General features: G+C 38.4%; 1 protein-coding gene across 4 annotated transcripts in view; it reads left to right on the top strand.

Moving 5' to 3' along the window:
- Positions 1 to 976: 976 nt before the first annotated feature.
- FOLH1 (folate hydrolase 1) overlaps positions 977 to 23,026 on the top strand; it is a 60,398-nt gene continuing 38,348 nt past the window's right edge. For 2 of the 4 annotated variants that reach the window (XM_059186872.1, XM_059186880.1), the window contains exons 1-4: positions 978 to 1,237; positions 3,172 to 3,280; positions 8,573 to 8,759; positions 15,664 to 15,765. In XM_059186872.1, coding sequence (XP_059042855.1) covers positions 1,120 to 1,237; positions 3,172 to 3,280; positions 8,573 to 8,759; positions 15,664 to 15,765 — 516 coding nt within the window. In that variant the 5' untranslated portion in view covers positions 978 to 1,119. Of the gene's footprint in view, positions 1,238 to 3,171; positions 3,281 to 8,572; positions 8,760 to 15,663; positions 15,766 to 23,026 lie in introns of all 4 variants that reach the window. The other 2 variants (XM_059186890.1, XM_059186864.1) reach the window with 2 other exon arrangements.

Raw genomic sequence — 23,026 nt, 5'->3', positions numbered from 1 at the left:
TAGCTTTAATTCAATATATTAATTTTTTTTTTTTTAGATTTTATTTATTTATTTGACAGAGAGAGATCACAAGTAGACAGAGAGGCAGGCAGAGAGAGAGAGGGAAGCAGGCTCCCTGCGGAGCAGAGAGCCCGATGCGGGACTCGATCCCAGGACCCTGAGATCATGACCTGAGCCTAAGGCAGCGGCTTAACCCACTCAGCCACCCAGGCGCCCCTCAATATATTAAATTCTTATATGAATCAGCTACAAGTAGAAATTTTTTGGTATGCTTAGAATAAAAATTGCATTCACATCTATCCTCAAAAATATAAAGCTACTAAAAACAATTAAGGAAATGATTTATATATTGATATGAAAATCTTCATTATTAAGTCAAAGAAATAAATTTTAAAATTACAGGCATATATATATTTAAAAATTCTTACAAAACTAAAAGAAAAAAGCAGAATACTCAATAGAAAATAGCTTCTTACTTTTGAAGAAAAACCACATTTGTCACATTTAAGCAAAATGCAATATTTTTCTGTTAATTTTTATTACTAAGTGAAACTTGCTTATTTTAAGATAGATATATATATATAGATATATATCTATATATATATACATATATACATATAAAGTAAGAAGTTCAAGAAAATCCTCTACGCCCCTCTCCCAGCCTTCACCATATCACCCTCCGCAGGTAAATACTCTAAACATTTCGGTACTAATCCTACCCAGACATTTTTCTACGCACACACACAAAATACTTCAAGAAACTCAAAGTGAGATCATGCTATGCCTTTTTTTTTTTTTTTTTTTTTTTAAGAAAGGTTTTAATTTGCTGTACACAGACACCCAGAAAAGTACAGAAGTCACCCTCGGACAGCTTCAGGATGCTGAATGACCCTTGTTGGCACTTTTGAGAACCCCCGAAGCTGATTGGTTCGGAGTGAGCTAGAACTACTTTGGGGCGGAGAAACTCGAGTCCCGGGCAGGAAGCGCCTTCCAGCCCTCAGTAGCGGATAAGCGCGGCGAGGGTGGGAGGACGCCTGGGTCCCGCCGCCACGCTGCAGAAGGGCCGCAGCAGAGGCGCAGGGCCCGGGGCGGGGGGTGCGGGGCGCCGGGCGCGCCGAGATGTGGAATCCCCTGCACGAAGCCGACTCGACCTTTGTCGCTTGGCGCCGCCCGCGCTGGCTGTGCGTCGGGGCGCTGGTGCTGGCCGCCGGCCTCCTGATCGTCGGCTTCCTCTTCGGTAGGGGCGCGCTGGACTCGCGCACGCCGGCGCCTACCCCGCGGGCCCGCGGTTCCCGGGACTCAGGGGCCGCTGTCGAGTGCGGTCCTGTAGCGTGTTTCGCCCGGGGACCGTGGTTTGGTTTGCGGGAAGTGGGGACCGGGCCCCCACGGATTAGTTGGCGGGGGGGTCACTGGAGACGGGACACAGTGAGGTTCAGGACAGGCTATGGTTACCCGGGGTAAGGAGTGGAACGCAGAGACCCTGAAACTGGACTTCATTCAGCCGGTGCCACCCCCTCGAGCTCTTTGAGAAACTGGTGCGCGTTAGGACGAGCGGGGGAGTTGAACCAGGCCGCCCAGGGAGCTTTGCCGGAAAGGACTCTCACCTGTTTGGGGTCTAAGGTCGTCGGATACCTGGGCTGCTTCATGTATGCAGTGGTTATACATAGGGCATTGTTGCACGGAGGCGCTATTCTCTCCTCATTCTTTCGTCCTTGGCAGTCAGATAATTAGAGGAACGTTTCGAAACGGGCTATGATTTTTCAGCGCCCCGAACAGATCTTTACCGGTAGGTCTTTTGCGTTGCTCTGTGCACTGATTCGCACGCTTAACCCAACTTCGTAAAGAACCAAGGACAACGCAGAAAAGCTCAGACTCTTAGATTTTAATTTTGCCTCAGCTACTTCTCTGTGGCTCTGAACAATTTACTGAGTCTCTCCTGGCCTCAGTTTTCAAATTTTTAAGATGAGGAAATCTCTGTAATTTATTCGGAATGGTAAATGAAACAGCACTTAAAGCTCCCAGCTCACTTTATTCCTTCTCGATGAGGGGATGTGTCTAATTGGACGCTAGCCCACAGGACCAGTAGTTCATCCCTGTCCGGAATTCACTGCCCAGTGGATGACACAGAACAAGTTCTTTATTAATTGTTAACTTTATCCTAGGATTCTCTGCTTTCCTCTTCCCCACAAGCCTCCAACCTCTTCATTTTGCTCATTTTTCAGCTCTGGGTTAAAGCATTTCATTCTCAGCGTGCCTTTCCCTGATCCTATCGAATCCAAGTCCTTTTGTTTTATGTAGGGGTAGAACTGTGTTTCCATTTGCTGCCACCCCTTTGTTTCAGTATGCAAGTGTTTGTGTGTGTGTGTGTATGCATGTGTATGATTAATAACTGGAAAGTTCCACGAAAGCTGGATGGGTGATTTTGATAACTATTTTATGCCCAGGTTGTGTCATTTTTCTAAATGAAGCCTATAAATATGCCTCATTTCCCCCGGATTAAAAGCCAGCTACCAGAGCTAACCAACCGCTCTCCATGATCTGGCTACCTGTTCTCTCTGGCCTCTGTGTGCGCTGGGCATGGTGCAGAGCCATCCGGTAGATAGTAGTTTTCTTTTAGCTTTCTGAAGTTCAAAGTCTCAAGCTGCTTCAACTGGAAACACAGAATCTCAATACATTTTGCTTTAGTTTCTGAAACAGAACAATAATTTATGTGCTTGAAATAGATTCATCATTAATTCATTATCAGCACTTACTAAATGCTCATTATGACTCACCAGAGTGCTGAGCAGTCACTTGGGATAGAAGCTTTCAGGAGAAGATAGGTAGATCTCCTTTTTGCCGTAACCTTTAAGAGATCTTGTTTATCCCCATTAGTTGAAACATATTTAATTTAGTCATCTTAGAAAATATTTTTGTTTTTTTAGAATCACAGCAATACCTGTTGTTGAAATTGAATTTAAAAATATGTTGTGACTGATCTGTATTTGAAAAGTGTTTCCATGATTCCTTTTTCCCCCAGTGGAAGAGCAAGAGAAATTAAATGTAAGAGAATCTCAGTTACTGCTGGAGGTCATTGATACTTTGTGTTTCATGCATGACAAATATAATAAGGGAAAATAGGTCCTGTTTGTGAGCTCATGTCTCATTCCTATCTTTGTATATATTTTACAGGTCGGTTTATAAGATCCTCTAATGAACCTACTAACATTGTCCCACAGCGTAATGTGAAGAAGGCGTTTTTGGATGAATTGAAAGCTGAGAACATCAAGAGGTTCTTATAGTAAGCATATACTTGATAGGTTATATGGGTAATTTGTTATTCTGTTCAGAAAATTTTTCAATATTTCACATACAGGAACTGACTTTTAAAAAAAGTTTTATTTGTTGAAAACCTTGTTTCGTATTTCATCTAGACAGGATTAGCTAAATTGTATCACTAGAGAAAATTTTGGGCAGGAGTCATTAAACTGTCTATAAAGGACCAGCCCTTGTAGGCCTGCCGATCTCTATCACAACTACTCTGCTCTGCTATAGCACAGAAGAGACCAGAGAAAATACGTAAACCTACGAGAGTGGCAGTTGCAATAATTTAACTATTTATGGGCACTGAAATTTGAATGCCGTATGTGTCACGGAATATTCTTCTCTTTTTTAAGCTATTTAAAATGTAGTAACCATTTTCAGCTTGTAGACCATAAAAAAACAAGGAAGTGGGCTGGACCCAGTCAGAGGAACAGAATTTGCTGACTCTTGTTTTAGAAGAAATTCTGTTTTAGTCAAAAGAATAAACTTGGCCTTTGGACTCAGATATACTTGAACTTAAATTCCGTCTTTGCCCATTGACAGTAAAGTCACTTGGAGTGAATACTTAACCTTCCTAAGCTCTCATTTCCACCTCTAAAAAGTGATGACCATGATATTGTTCTGACGAAGATGAATTAGAGAATGTATACGTAACATGGTTTGAAAACTAGCTCCCTCTTTCTGAAATAGCTGTCTGTAGTGTAGAGCAGAAGATGTAAATGAGTAAATTTTAAAGAGTATTTGCAAATCAACTAAAAATAAAACACTTGTGTGGAATGACTGTATATAACTGATTAGAATACTTAGCCTTTTCAAAGTAAAATACTTGGAGTTCCTGATAGTGATTGAAGGATTCCTTAGTGAATACAAGTTACAATTTTATATAAAAGACAGTTTATATACACACACATATATATGCACAAAAAATGCATAGATGTGCACATACATGATCATATAAACACAGATGTCTGTTTTATGTTTTAGTTTGTTTTTTTTTTTTTTTCCTTTATCTGTTTGAGAGAGAAAACACAAGCAGGGTGAACAGTAGAGGGAGAGGGAGAAGCAGGCTCCCCAGTAAGCAGAGATCTGGATGTAGGCCCCATCCCAGGACCCTAGGATCATGACCTGAGCTGAAGGCAGATACTTAATGGAGCTACCCAGGTGTTTCCTATTACAATAGAATTAAAACTCTGAATAAAAATGTGCTAGGGCAACTTCCAGGTCTTTGGAAGGGCCATTTCAGCTGAGAGACCCAGAAGCTTAAATTTTGTGGAAATCCCTCCTCTGCCTTTTGGAGTTATTTCGCTATAGTTATGCTTAATAGATAAAATAAAAGTGGAGTTCTGACAAGATACAATGTTCACTTCTAGACAGAGCTACTGTACCCTGCTTCCTTTCCTAATCAGGGAAATGGACTGACCGGCAAGGAAGAAACATGAATGCTTTCACTTATCTTTCTAGACCCTGAGTAAAATGAAGGCAGTTAGTTTCTTGCTTATTCTCCATGCCCCCAACCAAACTCCTCTGTTTAGAGCTCAAGCATTTTTACCACTAGCACAAAAGAAAGAAATTATGAGAACCCAGTTCATACCTCCAAGTGATGTAGGAAAGACAATGTTAGGGTTCGAACCTGACAGCCAGGAAAGAATTCTTGAGATGTCTTTGGTGCAAAAAGGTGATTTTATTAAAGCACAGGGACAAGACCTGTGGGTAGAAAGAGCTGCACCAGGGTCATGAGAAGTGGCACATTATATACTTTCGAGTTGGGAGAGGGTTAGGGATAGTATAAGTCTCAAAGGAATTGGGAAGCAAGGTTTCCAGGACCTTGAGGAGGCTAGCTGGTGTTGGGAAATGTCATTTATTACCATCTAATAAAACCTTAGTCACGAGACCCTTCAGATGTATATCAGTGAGTCATATGCTTGGAGGATGATTGCCAACATGTATCTTGGGGTAGTTAGAGAGAAAGGAAGTTTCCAAAGGAATTTTTACACATTAAAGACTTACAGGATCCTGACTGGGGGCAGGAGGGTGGTTCAGGCTAGGAGTGCCTTTTTCCCTTAGCAAAATATTAACACTGAGGCAGCTGAGTCCCTAGAGGAATGTCACTCCACCTGTTTCAAGGAATTATCAGTGGGCTCTAGGTAGTAAGGAAATTTTAATAATTTTTCTTCTGCTTTTGTTTCCCACATGACAAGGACCACAGAATTACCGGAAACTTCCTGGACTCTCCAGATTTCCCATTTGCCACTCAACCATCAGAGAGCTTTCAATCTAATTCTACCAATAGGCCAGGGGTTGGTACAGCCTCAGATCTGCCATCTTATCCTCCTTTGCTCTGTAAAGATCCTCTCTACTTCCAAGTTGTCTGCCTCTTCATTGTGGCGGGATGGATCCCAGCCTCCCTCAGATACAGGGTTGTCCTGTTTCTCTTTTGTTTTGAAAACACCTGGTTGAATTCTCAGCCGTGTTCACTACTTTGCACCTCTTTAGGGAAATTTTCCTTCCCTTCTACCAGGTTCCTAAAAATAAGATTATTTTGGAAAACTGTTTTAGACCTCTGGGCTCAGAATTTCTGTTACACGCCTTTGAGTGCTTTTACTAGCTGCCTTCCAGACATCTAAGTCCTGCAAGCCCTTTCCATCATTTGTAAACCAGACACAGTGTATTAAAACAGGAGTACTAACAGGTCTCTTTATTAATTGAGATATTGTAATGATACATGGCACTTTTCGAGCCAGACAGAGCCCATTTTTAAATACAAGTTGTTGGCTATTTGGGATGATCTGTAAATTATTATTTTTTAAGAAAACTTGATATTTTAGTAGAATCGACAAATTACTTGCAACACACTTCATAATTGATTAAAACAAGAAAAATTATAAGGTGCAGTTTAAGTTACCTAATGGAGCTACAGAGCTTTGGAAAGTAGTGAGGTGGCAATATTTTCCGTGGGCATAGATGAGAAACTGAAGATTTAGCCAGGATTACAGAGGTTAGTTGCAAAACCTCTACTATACCATTTACAGGATTGTATGAGTTTATTTATCATTGGAAATGAATTTTTCTCCTATTCTTCATTAGGATCAGCTTTGCTCCAAATGTATGGGTTCCAGTCCTGATTTCTAGCACTGTGTTGTATCCTCATTGGTAATTACAAAAGTGTTACGAGGAATTTCACTCATAGCGGCCGGGTCTGATAATCAATCCCTCCCTCCCTCACTGCCTTTCTTCCTTCCTTTCTTTTTTGGTGGTAGGGAGAACAGTTTCAAGAGTCCCTATTGGCAACTGTTCTTTTTTCTTCTTTCTATTTTTTTTTTTTTTAAGTAAACTCTACCCCTAACGTAGGGCTCTTAAACTCACAACCCCGAGATCAAGAGGTACATGCTCTACCAAACTGAGCCAGCCTGGTGCCCTATGTCTTACATGTAGGGACAGTGATCACTCTGACTTGAAGAAATATGCATAATCTGCATCTACTTGAGTTATGTTACAGTTTGTGATCTGTATAATATAGAAAAAAATTAACGTGTTGGCTCTTTTTCTGTTACCTCTGCAGGTATACATTGAAAAGATACAAAGACAGCTCAGCTGCCTCTTAGAATTGTGTTATTTTTGTTACTACCTTTTGTGAATACACATTTGAAATTTTGTGTCTGTTGTTGTAAGGGAGCAAGAATGTCTTGTTCCTTCAAGGTCCTACCAGAAGGACTAAATTGGCACAAGAGAGATTCACGGGAGAAAATCAGATTTAATAGTGTATGTGTGGGGAATCCATATAGACATGGGAATTCCAAAGACAGGCAAAATGAGGTATATCAAAGGAATGCACTTTGTAGGGTGATAAGAAAATCAGATGTTTGGTAATTAGATATTTGCCCTGCCATACAGATGGATCACTCAGATAAAATTGATCTCTGCTAATAATCCTTATTTTGAGAAAGATAACCAATTTAGAGTCTTCCGTGTTAAGGGAGTGGCAAAAGTTTCTTTTGAGACTATAAGGGTTTTGATGACCTTCAGCTCAGAAGAATGTTCATGCCAAAGTGGCCCATCTTGGGGCAGCCCACTTTTGACCCCTATAGTGTTATTTTTTGAATGAACGTTTTTTGAATAAGGATTTTAATAACTATCTTTGTAAATACAGTTTAAATTATTTTAATAGAATTATAAAAAATAATCAAAAGAACTCCATTTTTTTAAAAATTGAGAGTTATTCTTCTGGGCATTTGATTTTCCAAGTCAAAAATTAAGGTAAGTTTACAGTAAAAGTAAACATTTGAAAATGGAATTATCATAGTCATGTTGCCTATTTGTTAGTTTAAAAAAAAAAACAAACCCTATAAGGATAGACATGTGTTGGTTTTAGAAAAAAAACACCCTACATATTCAAAAGCAGAACTGTGTGAAGATCTAGAAATAAATGTCTTTTTATGATACATGATGGCATGTGGATTTTTTTTTTCTTTAAGTGGGTTAAGATGAAAATACCAATGAGCTGAATCTTCAGGGAAACAACACATTTCCAGAAGAGAATAAAATTTAAACAACAAAGGCATTAGTATCCAGACATACTAAATGGGAAAGTAATAAACTCATAAAAATATTTTTGGTAGCTTAAATTCTGCCCACATAACTTATTCATTAGAGACATTCCTGGTCAGGCTTATTATCATCATTGATTTTTAAGTGTATTACTATGCACAATCAATGGAGTACAAGAGATTCAGTCTGAGCTTCTCAAAATATGTTTAGATTTTTCCTTAATGAAGATACTTTATAAAGGTTGCTATTCAAAAAGTTTCTCACTTGGCCATAACTTGAAGTATTTAAAAATAAATGTATTTATCAATCATTCTTGGCATGTCACACCTTGGCATTTTGTATGAAAATATCTTTTACCTTTTAAATCTATTTCACGTAGTGAAACAAGTAATTCCATGAAAGTTCTAAGATGTATGAGCCTTAAGAAAAGAAGAGGACACTTTCCTCATCTACTATATAGGGACACCCACCAGACTGCACATAACAGTTTTCTACAAAGATCAGTTTCTCCAATTTTGCTCTTGAATAAGTACAAATTAGAGCATGAAAACTTCAAAATATGCTTTGATAATCTCTTTGATGCGATAATAGTATAACTTTGCTTTTTTATCATACCACATTTCAAAGCACCTTTTAAACGTCAATCTGCCTTCCTTGGTTGTTCATTTGGGATAAAGGCTGACTAAACATTAATTTCTAACCACTTTCAATTTTTGTTCACCAGTAATTTTACACGGCTGCCACATTTAGCAGGAACAGAACAAAACTTTCAGCTTGCAAAGCAAATTCAATCCCAGTGGAAAGAATTTGGCCTGGATTCTGTTGAGTTGGCCCATTACGATGTCCTGTTGTCCTATCCAAATAAGACTCATCCCAACTACATCTCAATAATTGATGAAGACGGAAATGAGGTAAAACAAAGAAATAAGAAACCATCCTCATCTCTATTATTTTTAAGCAGCTTTTATGAGAGTATGCCCTCATACCATCTCTAAGTATTGATAGAAATCAAAATTATTGAAACTTGGGAATATTGTCTTTAGTATCTCATTGCCATTGTCAATTCCTTTCCTATGATGTTTGAATTTGGAGTGATGTTGGAAAAAATTAATGCTTGATGACAGTTGTAGTATATTCTGTTTTTTAGTATTGCATGCTGATACAGAATATGATATATTAGTACTTCCGGGCAAATGAAATAGACACGATTTTTTATAGGTTCGGACTATAATAGATACTGTCTAAGTGTGGGGGTGTGAGGAAACTCAAGACACCTGGTGTATAGTTTGAGTCTGCAGCTTTTTATTTGTATTCAGTGACATGACTTATAGGATCATGTGTTCAGCTCTGTGCCCAGAACTTGGATGTGGGCATTTGAAGGCAGAAGAGAGTTTGGAGAGAATGTCTATAGAATGATTATCTAAAGAATTTATAATCTTGTTTGCGAGTTAGGGTATATACTTGAGGAAGAAAAGATAATACAAGTAATTGAGGTATTTCTTAGTATGATATGTATTCAGTATGAAAGCTGGTAAAGTTAAACTCTTTTGCATACCCCTGTTTATCATAGTTTTAGAGCTATTGTATCTTAACTGAAATAGCCCCTTTCAATCTAGATAGTTTCCTTCTGTCCTTTCGTTAGTTGGGCCTTCTCAATTGTATATAGCTTCAATATGTCCAGCTTGATCAGTGACCTGAAAATGTCATGTGATTTAAATATATATAAATTTAAAAAATTTTTTCCCTAGTATGTTGATCACGTTCTATCAACTACTGAATCAGTCTTTTAATGGCGAATACGCTGTTAACGTTTTCCTGTCAGTGATGTAATCCCATGCTAAATTTCCTAATATGATTTAAAACTTTCCATATTAACTACTATTTAACTTATTGTAGTTAATACCCTATCTTTTTAAAATATTAAACTCTCAAAATTTAAAAAGTATTTTTTAAAAAGTTATATGGAATATCAGTATACCACATATGGTCCCATAACATTTGTTAAATAAGTGGGGAGATATCTATATAATTAAGTACTAAGCAGTTTATAAAAGTATGTTTAAGAAAGTTATTTAATGATGAAATAAGAGATAATGTTAAATAAATATACATATGTGTGTGTGTATATATATATATTTTTTTCTTTGTCTTGATCTGTCAGATTTGGGGAAGATCTATATAGAATGAGAAAAATAACAAACTTGCACTTCTTTTTTCCTTCTTTCACCTCCCAATTTTGACTGTGACTTTGCTTTTATTATTCCATTTCATTGTTTGTTTGGCCGTTATTGGCATATATTAAATTCTTCAACCTTGTCACATAATATAAAGGTATCATGTAGAAACATCATTCTGGAGATTTTCTGGAATGGTGTTAGCTGTCTCTTTTGGCTTCCTTGTCCAGTTTCTGTTGGGATGGGGAGTGTTTTTCCTACACATAAAACAATCAATTCTCAGACACCAGTTGGGTGCCCTATAATTCAACTCAATTCTGACGCTATTTACGTGGTGATAGTGTCAGATTCCATAGTTAAGAGTTCAGTCTCATAAGACTGCCCCCTCCCCCACCTATTCAGATACCAGTTGCAAGCCCAGCCTGTTTCTGACCTACCAGCTATAGACTGGAGGTTCCAGTGACCCCATCCAACACAGGATGACAGTTGAAAGTCCAGGTTGTTAATATTACTTCTGACAGATGGGCAGAAATCAGAGGTTCCTATGATCTCCTCAGGTTTGATTAATTTGCTAGAGTAAATTCACATTTGCAAAAATATTTTACATTCAGATTACTGATTTATTAAAAGGATGGTAAATGATACAAATCAATACCAGATGAAGGATGCATAGGGTAAAGTGTGTGCGAAAGAGCAGAGAGCTTCCATGTCCTCTCTAGGAGCCCCAGTCCCCGGACATCTCCATGTGTTCATCAACCCAGAATCTCTTAACCCTGTCCTTTGGGTTTTTACGGAGGCTTCATTACATAGGTGTGATGATTAAATTTTGACTATTGGTCCATCTCTCCTGGTTGGGAGCTTGGCAGTGGGACTGAAAGTTCCAACCCTGTCATCACTAAGCTGGTTCTCCTGGCTACCAGCTCCCATCCTTAAGAGGTATCCAAAAGTTAAGTCGTTAACATAACAATAGACAGCTTTGTTGCTTTCATCAGGAAATTCCTTTTAGGAGGTTTTAGGAGCTCAGTGCCAGATAAGGATGAAGATCAAATATACATTTATTATAAATCACAATATCACACTGCCTAAAGCTTCCTATCATTAGTTCCTATAAAGCTATATCATTAGTTCATTTTCCTTTTTTAATTTTCATTCAAAGTACATCTGAACATAAAGAGTCATATACTTCTCCAAAGTGCCTTGCTTCCTCCCTAATTCTCCCTTTCCTGAAGCAAACACTATTCAATTGTTGACACAAAATGAACACACCTTTTAAATTTTAAAGGAATGGCAAAAGAGTTTTATTTGAACCCAAGTTAAGACAGCTGCCCAGGATACACGATTTCCACGTAAGAATAAGGAGCATTGCCGGGGGAAAGGAAAAGTAAAAATCACATAATAGGAGAGTAAAAGTGACTTAAAATGCTGTGTATAAATATTGAGAAAAATATTTAAAGGAAAAAATCTGATTAAAAACATAGTGTGGCAGACTAAGTAAAATCAGCTATGTACTATTTTATAAGGAGAGATTTGAACATAACATCACAAGTTTGAAAGAAACAAAACTGAAAAAGAAACACCAAGTAGATATTGACTTAAAAAAATGGTTTTATCTTATAAAGTAAGTTTTAGGGCAAAGTCAAAAACCTTATTAAGAGATAAAGAGGGTCACTACCTAAGTGTTTCATTTCACCAACAATTCTAAATTTCTTCTTATCTGTTGGAGGAAAAGTTACAATAGGCCCCAAAGGGAGTTACTTGGACTGAGCCCCACTCAGCAAACCAAGACTTAATATCCAACCTAATGCAGTTTCAGCCTCTCCCAGGAATGTGACCTTTAACTAGTCAATCTGGAATTACCCGGTCAGCACTGATGAGGTAATCCACCCAAATAATCCCTTTTGTCCCCTAAAGGCCAAAGATCAATAAGAAAAAATATAAGAAAAGCCAAATAAACCTAAATAAATAAGGAGTGAAAAAAGAGGCATCTCTAGAGATGCCACACAGATAAGAAAGATAAGAAGAGATAATGCTAGAAAGATATGTGCCAGTAATTCATAGCTGAGATGAAATGGGAAAAAAAATGAAAATTGACACAAGTATGCATTATTAAAAATCCAAATAACTTAAAAGAAATTAAATCAGTTCTTCAAAAACTCCTACAACACAGGGCATCAAGACCAAGTGGTTTTCCTTTAAGTTTGAAAGATTAAAAGATCATTTAAATATACTACAACCTACTTCAAAGAATGTTAAAAATGCACTCATTTCATAAGGCAAGTATAATCTAGAAAGGATAACCCAACAAGCAAATTGCAAAAATACAGGACAAATGTGTAATATATACATCTAAGTAATATAGTTATCATTATGAAAAAGAAAAGTTACATACTTATCTCAAAAAAATCTCCCCCCCAAAAGCGTTGAACAAATGGAAGTTGAATTCATGATAAAAACGCTTAGTAAACTTGGAAAGGAAGTTAATTTACATCACCTGAGAAACGTCATAGCAACTATCAAAATTAAATTGTGAGACAATATAAAAATTCCCTTTGAGTTTGGATTATCTATCACTACTTTTCAACATGGTACTTGGCCCTGGTCCCGGGCATGGGTACGAACAGTGATGGGAGACCGGGAGTGAACCTGACGTCATGTTATCCCAACAAGAGCACCAAGTATCTACCTTTCCTGAGGCACACAGATCCTAACATGAAACCCTAGCAACCACTACCCTTCAAAAATCCCCACATCCTCCATATAGCCTGTAATTCTGTGACCCACATAAGGTACGAAACTCATCCGAATCATTGAGAAAGAATATAAAAGAAACTGTAATAAAGTACAATACAAATCCATCCAGAAACAAAGTTCTTGCATCAGCATGTCTTTCAGCCAAGGGAGTACTCAAGTTGGTCTCACTCAATTTGCTGATACGGTAATCTTCGATTTTACAGCTTCTCTGTACGAGGAGATTTTAGAGCAAGTTTATAAGTTATTATAACAAGTAGGAGAAATTTGTAAGGTCAAGGAGACAACTTTTATTAGAGGAACTTTATCAAAGGTAGACTATATACCAGAAAGCATTGCTCACTTCCAGAATTCACTAATATTAGCCTCAAATTATGTATTCTGAATATAACTAAAACAATTTAGTTTACAAATTTCTGTTTACCTTTTGTGACATTAAAAAAGGCAGTGTACAGTTCAATCTATATCATGTGTTATCTCTACATGAACAAAGATAAGATAATGTGTCTGTATATATTTGAAATATTTCTGGTAGAATCTATAGAACACTAGTCGTATTTGTTGCCAGTGGAAAGAGGAACTTGTGTGTGTTGTGCAGGAGAGTAGAAGTTTACAGTTTACCACAGAACTCAGCTCTGAATAGTCACAGTAATTAAATTACATTCACAGGTGGGACAGAGGGACAAAAACAGTTGAACTGTCACAATGTCCATAGAGAATGCCTAAATCTGAAACACAGCATGTTATTTAAAGAAATAGAGGGGCACCTGCGTGGCTCAGTACGTTAAAGCCTCTGCCTTCGGCTCAGGTCGTGATCCCAGACGAGCGGACTCTGCTCAGCAGGGAGCCTGCTTTCCTTCCTCTCTCTCTCTCTCTCTCTGCCTACTTGTGATCTCTGTCTGTCAAATAAATAAAATCTTTTTTAAAAAAATAAAGAAAGAAATAGAAATAAATATCCCCCAAATCAACTCCATGTTGTGATAAAAGAAGGGAAGTTCTCAACTTCTTTCTTATGTTTGTGGGCTCTGCCCCTGGGCTCTCAGAGAAGCTATATTTGAACGTTTACCGAGGTCAAAATGACTCAGCAAAACCTTAAAGTATGTATGGGACTCAGTCAATATTTCTACAATACAGACATTTTAGAATACTTCCACTTTGGTCATACCCTATCAGTTTATGCCCATAATTCTAATTCAATCTTGTTCTTGTCAACTTGAATAATACTTGTTTTCATTATTATGTACAGTACATATTTATTCATTTTTCCCACATGATCAGGATACCTTCCTTATCAGTCTTTCTTGAATCATCTTTGAGCTTCTTTTAGAGGCTTTATTTGTTTTGTTCAATAATATCCTTTAGAGATTTTTTTAAAGTTTGGCTGGCTCCAAGCTGTTAATTTTTGGTAGGAAATGTCTTTCATTACCTTTTTTTAAGTCTTTTAGAGGGGGTGACGGGAGGTACATGCACGAGGGGAGGGGCAAAGAGAAGAAGAGAGAGAATCTTAAGCAGGTCCACACCCAGTTTGGAGTCCAGCATGGGGCTCAATGTCAACACGCTGAGATCATGACCCAATCCGAAATCAGGAGTCAGATGCTTCATCGACTGAGCAGCCACCCAGGCATCCCCATTTCATTTTCCAAAGGAAGGAGGTTTTTGTGGGACCTAGATTTGTAGTTTGGCAGTTACTGACCCTTCACACATGGAGAGAATATTTGACAGTTTTATAGCATCTATTAATGTTGTTGAGAAGTGAGTGGCACTCTATTATTCTGTTTGGGTTTCTTGTATAATCTCTCTTTTGTAACTTTGAACATTAAGTAGTATATTGAATATCATAATTTTACTGTGACCGGTCTGGAGGTAGATTAGTTTTTTATTAGCTTTGGCCAGGATTCACTGGACCAACTGAATCTTAAGAGTTCATAATTTTATCAGATTGGAAAATTCTTAATCATTATATATTCAAATTTAGCTCCTTTATATCCTTTCTATTTTCTTCTATCTCTTTTTTAGAAAGATTGACTGATTGATTGATTGATTTTTAGAGGTGGGGGGGCGTAGGGAGAGAGAATCCCATGCAGACTCCATGCTGAGTGCAGAGCCCAACGTGGGGCCCAATCTCACAACCCTGAGACCACGAGCTGAGCTGAAACCAAGAATCAGATGCCCAACCAACTACACTACCCAGGCACCCCTCTCTTCAGTTTACAAGCCCTCCTCATATGTACTAACCTTAACCCTAAAGGGTGTTCTTTGGCAACTCAGCTTTATGCAGTGGTATCTTATTATACGCCATTATCTGGACCATCTCAGAATTTCTGTTTTGGCTCCCATGGGTCCAACGAAGGCAAAGGCAGGCTTTAGTGCAATCTATTGACATTCTTGCTTTCACACCCCATTTTTTTGGCTTCTAAGATTCCTTACTTTTTTTCCCTTCCAATTTGATGATACACTTAAAAAGATAATATTTTATATATAGTTCAGCATCTTTAGTTCTTTTCAGTGTGAATGTTGTTCAGTGTATCTAGATACTATTTGATATGGATTCCACCCCCATATGTAAGTTTTTTTATTGAAGCGAATTTGGTATTTAATTTGTTGCTAAATAATCTCTTAGCAATGTTCTAAGGATTTAAGATTACAGTATAATGCTGCTTTTTATTTGGGTGTTAAAATCTCCCTCCTAAGTCAAACCTGGTGCTCTGTAGATGCTCTCTGGGTCTGTAGTTTATTCTTCTAGCACAGTGCTGGGGATTTGATATGTATTTTCAAAATACAAAATACAAAACCCTTTATTGGCAGCAACGATAAAGTACATTTTTCCTTGTTTGTTTGTAGTAATCAAACTTTACCTGACTCAGTTTCGACTAGTTTATTTTTACTTTTCCAGATTTTCAACTCGTCATTGTTTGAATCACTTCCTCCAGGATATGAAAATGTTTCAGATGTTGTGCCACCTTTTAATGCCTTCTCTCCCCAGGGGATGCCAGAGGTAACAATGCAATACAATAATATACAAATAACAGACAGAACCCCCTCATATATGCAGGAAACAATTAAAGAATGATAAGGAGATTTTGACATAATTCAAATTTACCCCCTTTGCATAAGACATTAGAATTTCTTAATAAGAAAAAGTACCATTTATTGCTTTGTTGACAGTTTTTTTTTTTTTTTAAAGATTTTATTTATTTTTTGACAGAGATCACAAGTAGGCAGAGAGGCAGGCAGAGAGAGAGAGAGAGGGAAGCAGGCTCCCTGCGGAGCAGAGAGCCCTATGCGGGGCTCGATCCCAGGACCCTGAGATCATGACCTGAGCCGAAGGCAGCGACTTAACCCACTGAGCCACCCAGGCGCCCCTGTTGACAGTTTTTAAAGGTAAAATCTACTGCAGTGAGATGCAGAGATCCAACACGTATATTTACTGACTTTTGACAAATGCATGTACCTGTGTAATCCAGACCCCTTAACACACACATTATTACCATCACTTCAGAAAGTACCTTTACGCCCTTTCTCAGTCAGTATCACACCCCTAACCCCCTGCCAGGCAGTCATTCTAATTGTTTTTGCCACATTGATTAGTTTTGCCTATTTTAAAATCTGTATTGATGGAATCGTACAGCATGTAATCATTTATGTCCAGTTTCTTTCACTAAATTAGGGTCTATGAGATTACGTGTTTTAGCTTTTAATTCATTCCTTTTTATTGTAAGTAATTTCCATTGTATGAAAACACTGCCTTAATTACTACTGTTACATAGCACTGATTAGTTTTTAAAGAACTTGAATAATAGTATTGTTGCCATTTTCAAATGAAGAGCATGAATGTCCATTCTAGAAAATTCTGTGTGGTCTACTCAGTTAAGCAGTGTGCATAACTATCATCTGAAATTCTGTAGTCAACCCCCAGATTCCTGTGAGGTACATTTGTTTTTTATAAGAAAGCTAAATTAGAAGAGTTCAATATAATTTATTACTGTCTTTTTAAAAGTTGTCTCTCCTATTATAATATTTGACAGTAAGTAAATTCAATTTTGAATGTATTGGGTTCAAGTGCCCGGGATATAGTCAAAAGAAATTGCTGATTGACAGTTGGGTATATTGAAGTATCACTTAATGGAAGGCTTTTATTAGTCAATTAGGATTTATTACAAGAACATAAAGATGATTTAATACCAGGCAGTGCCATATTTTTTAATAAGTAAGAGAGAAAATATTATTTTTTTATTTTCAAATGTATTGGATTTATTAACTTATAATTTAAAAACTCCTGCAAACTTAGAATGAAAGAGTATTTTCCATTGGTTGTATGAAATTTACTTCACATGAATAGTTTGCTTCTTAATGGTATAATATTAGAAATTTTTTTCTAATATTTAGCACATAAATAGAGTGCTCGCAATCATAATTATTTCATAGTTGACATGAGATAGGAAATGAGAAATATAACATTTGGAAGTGAAGAGTTATTTTTGGAAGTGAAAATATATATTTTAGATCTCAGGTGTACTGAGGTGACTTAGACTTACTCCAAGCTTAAGGTGCCTTACTGATGAGGGAGCAGGAGGCTGGCTGAAGACAGAGCAAGAGCTGGCGCCTTGTACCCCCTCTCCATCCGCTCCCCCTCAGTCATATGTGTGGCATTCCTCAGGCACCCTGGCTGCCATAAAACGATAAATAGTTAACTTGCAGAGATCACAATCCTGCAGGACAGGAATCTCCTTTGCTCTACAGATGTCCTAGAGATCTCAAACAGGGAGGTTACCTTATCAATACCACAAATTTCCAGAGGCAAATAACTCTCAGTTCCTCAAGCCCTAATGTCTCCTTCCCCATCATAAAGGAACCGGAGGAGGCTGAGGTAGAAGGGAATGTAAATGATAGCAGGATCATAACACCCCACCAAGAATCTCCCAACTATCTTGATGTTAATGCCTGACCTAAAGAGGACATTGATCAAGCCACAAGGGCAAGGCCTCCTCCCAGCACCTTGTAGGCCCTCTTTAGCATTTGAAAACTCCACTGAAACCTTCCTTCCCCTCACCTTCCCCCAACCGCAGGGTACATAACCTGTCATCCCTCACAGCCCGGGGCAGGCAGCAGCTCTTCCTGCCCACGGGTCCTGTCCCCGTGCATTAATAAACCACCATTTTGCACCAAAGATGTCTCAAGAATTCTTTCTTGGTCATTGGCTCCGGACCTCAGCCCACCGAACCTCACCTAGGTTCTAGAACTTCATCATTACCATCATGGGCCCATGTATGAACCTTAATTTAATTTCTTTTCTTTTCTTTTCATCTCTCATTCTCACTCTCAGTCTCCTTCCTCTCCGCCTGTCCGATGTATTTGTGTCCTTTGCAGCATATATTTTTGTTTTGTTTTGTTTTGTTTTTCTTTAGAGGAAGAGAGCAGGCCGTGCGGGGTATGGAGAGGGAGAGGGAGAGGGAGAATCTTAGGCAAGCTCCAATCTCGCAAAACTGAGATCATGACCTGAGCAGAAATCAAGAGTCAGGCACTTAACTGACGGAGCCACTCAGGCTCATATGAAAACATATAGCCTGATTTTGTGTTTGGTGTATTTTAAATTTATGTAAATAGCATGAAACTTTAGGCCTTCCTTGTTCTCTTACTCTTTTCTGTCAATGGCTTTTGAAAACTCTGTCTGTGTCACTTTATGTCAGGGTAGTTCATTACTTTTTACTGTTGCTTATCATTCCATGTTACATGCACACCACATGGAACTTACCCATTCTCTTTGAGGACAGTGCTGCTTTACTCCGAAATCCTCATCAGCACAGCATTGCGGGGAATATCCTCATATGTGTCCCTGTCTGGGCTTGCAAGGGTTTCTCTGTTTACAGTAAACTCATTGTGGGATTGCTGTTTTGTAGGAATATTTAATTTCACAGTGTCCAGGCAGTAGCAGTTAATTGCTTCCACTGACACTAAATGAGTATTCGTGTTTCCTCATATATTTTCATCAACACTTGAAATTCTCTGACTTTATGATTTTTGATATTTCTCTGATTACAAGTGAGGTTGCTCATCTGTAAACATATTTATTAGCTGTTCTGGTTTTATTCTGTGCAATGACTAAGTAAAGCCTTCTCTTCTTCCTGTTGAATTTCCAGCCTTTTTCTGATTAAATTTAAGGGTTTCTTAAAAATTTTCATTATTTATTCCATATTGGTTTTGTTATGCCCCAATAATGGGTCCGCGATTAAAGGAGCAAGACTGATACAAAGTGAAGGTCAAGCAAAGTTTTATTTCGTGCCAAGCATCAAGAATCAAACTGGGCGGCCTGCGCCGCACCTCTTACAGAGAGGGCGACCCCTCCCTGCTTTCCAGACTAAGGTTTATAGAGCAAAGGCCAGTGGTTGGGCCTGGCCACACACTGGGTGGCTAATTGAATTACAGTTAACCCCACAGTAGCCACAGAAACTAGCCCATCACCTTGTAACTCGGAGATAGTATGCGCCCCCACTGATTGGATGTCTCCACCTGGCCTGACCCACCATTGTATTTGAGCTTTATGTTACCTGGGGCTGGTTTCCAGGACTTGTTTTTAAGTAAGTCCCCTGGGGGAAGGGAGCAGGGACAGTTTAAGGGTTAAACAACAAAGTTATTGTTTAACCTCAATGGAAGCCTCTGGCTAAAATATAAAAATATAAAGTAGGTCCTTACAGTTTAAATATTACAAAACCTTTTTCCAATTTTCCATCCATTTGTTCATGTTATTTAAACTGTCCTTTATTTTTGATTTATTTATTTATTTTTATTTTTCTGTTTTTTAAGACTTGATTTAATTGACAGTAAGAGACAGCAAGAGAGGGAACACAAGCAGAGGGAGTGGGAGAGGGAGAAGCAGACTTCCTCCTGAGCAGGAAGCCTGATGCTGGGCTGGACCCCGGGACCCTGGGATCATGATCTGAGCTGAAGGCAGATGATTAATGACTGAGCCACCCAAGCACCCTTATTTTTTTAAGGATTTTTTTTTTTTTTTTAATTTGTGAGATACTGAGAGAGAGCACAAACAGGGGGCAGGCAGAGGGTGAGGGAGAGGCAGACTCTCCACTGAGCAGAGAGCCCAGACCCAGGACCGTGGGATCATAACCTGAGCCAAAGGCAGACGTTTACCTGACTGAACCAGTCAGGCACCCCAAGTTGCCCTTTATTGAAAAGATGTCTTTAATTTTATTATTGCCCAATTGTTCTCCTTATGATTTTATACTTTGGGTCTTCTTTATTCATTATTTACAGTGATATATCTGTATAATCAGAATATACAAAAAAATACTAATACATCATTATTTAAAAATAGCATTAATATCAGATTAGAGTTAAGTGCATGTGGACAAGTAGTATATAGTAACAGGAAATATAACAAAAAAACTCAATTTAAAAGAGCCATAAGGGCACCTGGGTGGCTCAGTGGGATAAAGCCTCTGCCTTCGGCTCAGGTCATGATCTCAGGGTCGTGGGATCGAGTCTCACATTGGGCTCTCTGCTCAGCGGGTAGCCTGCTTCCTCCTCTCTCTCTCTCTCTCTTTCTGCCTACCTCTCTGCCTACTTGTAAAATAAATAAAATATTTTAAAAAATAATAATAATAAAAGAGCCATAAAATGTTAAATACACTTTAAAAGTCTTCAATGAGTGTGAAGTAGTTAAAGAGCACTGTAAAATTTATTGAGCAGTGAAAATATTATGTATAAAAAAATGTTTCTAGATGAGAAGGCAGAATGCTATAGGCAGAAAATTATTCCCATATTTGTTTGTGGGTTTAATGTATAATCGGCTGAAATCGCAAGTAATTTTTGGACTTTGACAGAATTATTTTATTCGTAAGAGTCATAGAGATTATTAACTCATTTCTTTCAAGTAGACCTAAACTCTTCTAGATTAATAGGAGGAGTCTGTGATTCTGTGTTTCTTGTGTGTGTTCAAATAGTAGTTGAGTTTGCTGGCTAATGGGCTTTACTGGATCACCTTTACTTAGCCAGTGCAATGCTAATTCTTTTTAAAGTTATATATGTCTGTGCTTAAAATGTTTCACTGCAGGGTGCCTGGGTGGCTCAGTCAGGTGAGTGTCTGCCTTCAGCCCAGGTCATGATCCTAGGGTCCTGCATGGGGCTTCTTGCTCCTCGAGGAGCCTGCCTCTCCCTTGCCCTGCTGCTCTCCTGGCTTGACCCATTCTCGATCTTTCTCTCTCTCTGACAAATAAATAAAAAAAATATTTTTTAAAAACTAAAACTAAAATAAAATAAAAATATAATCTAATCTAGCAGTTCTCAAATGTCAACACGTACCATGATAGACTGGAAGATTTGTAAAACGCATTCTAATTCCCACGCCCTTGAGTTTGGATAGGTCTTCATTGTTCATTTCCAACGAAGCCCCAGGTGACATGGATTCTGAGGGCTTAAGAACCATGTTTTGGGAGCCAAAGGCTTCGCCTCCCGGTACTGTTTCAATTAACAAGAACAGGAAGATGGAAGCTTGCAAGAAATGGAAAATTCTAGGCTAACAGTGCAAGATTGTATTTATTCCCAGTCATAGAACAATGGTACAGTGTAAACTTTACAAGAAGGTCATTGTCTGAAAACAAAGCCTTTTTCTAACCTACGGTGACAGCTTGCATTTGTGAACTGCCCAGAGGACATATCTATCACGCTTGTTTTCATTTTCACAGTGGACTGTCGTTTTTAAACTAATGTCTCCTATCCCTCATTTGTTTTGTGAGGATTGCAGATTTATCAAAAGACAGCCACCACTTACAAATATTTAAGGAAGGAGTCTCCCCGAAGTTGGTGATATTAAATAGGGATAAATTTCAAGTAGGACACTGACACTAAGACAAAATTCACTGAAACTAAATTGGTTAATTACTCTATATTCACAGACTAAGAGTGAGCTCCAAGAGAGGGCTAACAATTATAAATGAGGCATACAGTAGCCATTAATAGTGCATTAATATTGCAATGTCTGAGGAAGAAATATAAGAACTAAAAGTAACCCCTTTACTGAAGCAAAGATTCAAATGTCCTCTTCCTCAGTAGACTTTCCTCGTTTAGTTTAAAATTGCATGCACCCAAGTACTAGATTCTATTTAAAACTTTGAAATAATTTTCTACAGCACTTACCACTTTTTAATATACTATGTAATTTACCTGTTATTATTTTTATTATTATCATATCTTTCTGCATTTGCATTTCACTTGAATTTAAGTTCCTCTAAGGACAGGGTCATGCTGTATCTTTAGTTGGTAGAACATTGCTGGAATCGTAATGATATATTTTCAACATGTTTGTCAAATTGATGAAGTTCCAGAACCTAGGTGAGGTTCGGTGGGCTGAGGTCCGGAGCTGATGACCAAGAAAGAATTCTTGAGACATCTTTGGTGCAAAATTGTGGTTTATTAAAGCACGGGGACAGGACCCGTGGGCAGGAAGAGCTGCTGCCCCGGGTTGTGAGGGATAGCAGGTTATTAGCAGGTTAGGTACCCTGCGGTTGGGGGAAGGTGAGGGGAAGGGAGGTTTCAATAGAGTTTTCAAATGTTAAAGAGGGCCTGCAAGGTGCTGGGAGGAGGCCTTGCCCTTGTGGCTTGATCAATGTCATCTTTAGGCCAGCCATTAACATTAAGGTAGTTGCGAGACTTTTTGGTGGGATGTCATAATCCTGCTATCATTCGTCTTTGTTAGTGAGATTTAGGACATTTGTAAGCCAAGTGAGACTCCTGTCTAGCAGGATTGTGAGCTCTGCAAGTTAACTATTTGCTTATTGTTCATGGCAGTCCAGGCTGCCTGAGGGATGCTACACAAATGACTGAGGGGGAGCGGATGGAGAGGGGGGTGCAAGGTGCCAGCTTTTGCTTTGTCTTCAGCCAGCCTCGTGCTTCCTCATCAAAATGAATCCTAGAATTAGCTTGGAAACAATTTTTTGTTAGTATCTGTTGTACATTTCCTGTGCACATTCTAAGAGAAATGTAGCTGAAGAGGGAAACGATAAAAATAAGGATATGAGATATGAGAAATTGTCCAGCCCAGCGACTTTAAACTAGACTGTGTGAAGGCTTTCCAAAGGCAGACAGATCATTTTAAAGAGAACGGTGTCCACCACCGATTTCTCAGGGTACAATGACATTGGATTGAGAACTAGCCGATGGTCAGGTCCTGCTGGTACTTTGTTCCCACTTTCTTATTTTGAAATGCCAATAAGAGTATTACCCCTACCTTAAAAGACCACCAGAGA

Source organism: Mustela lutreola, chromosome 1, assembly GCF_030435805.1.
Source record: "Mustela lutreola isolate mMusLut2 chromosome 1, mMusLut2.pri, whole genome shotgun sequence".
Lineage (NCBI taxonomy): Eukaryota > Metazoa > Chordata > Mammalia > Carnivora > Mustelidae > Mustela > Mustela lutreola.
This window is presented reverse-complemented; position numbering and strand designations above follow the sequence as displayed.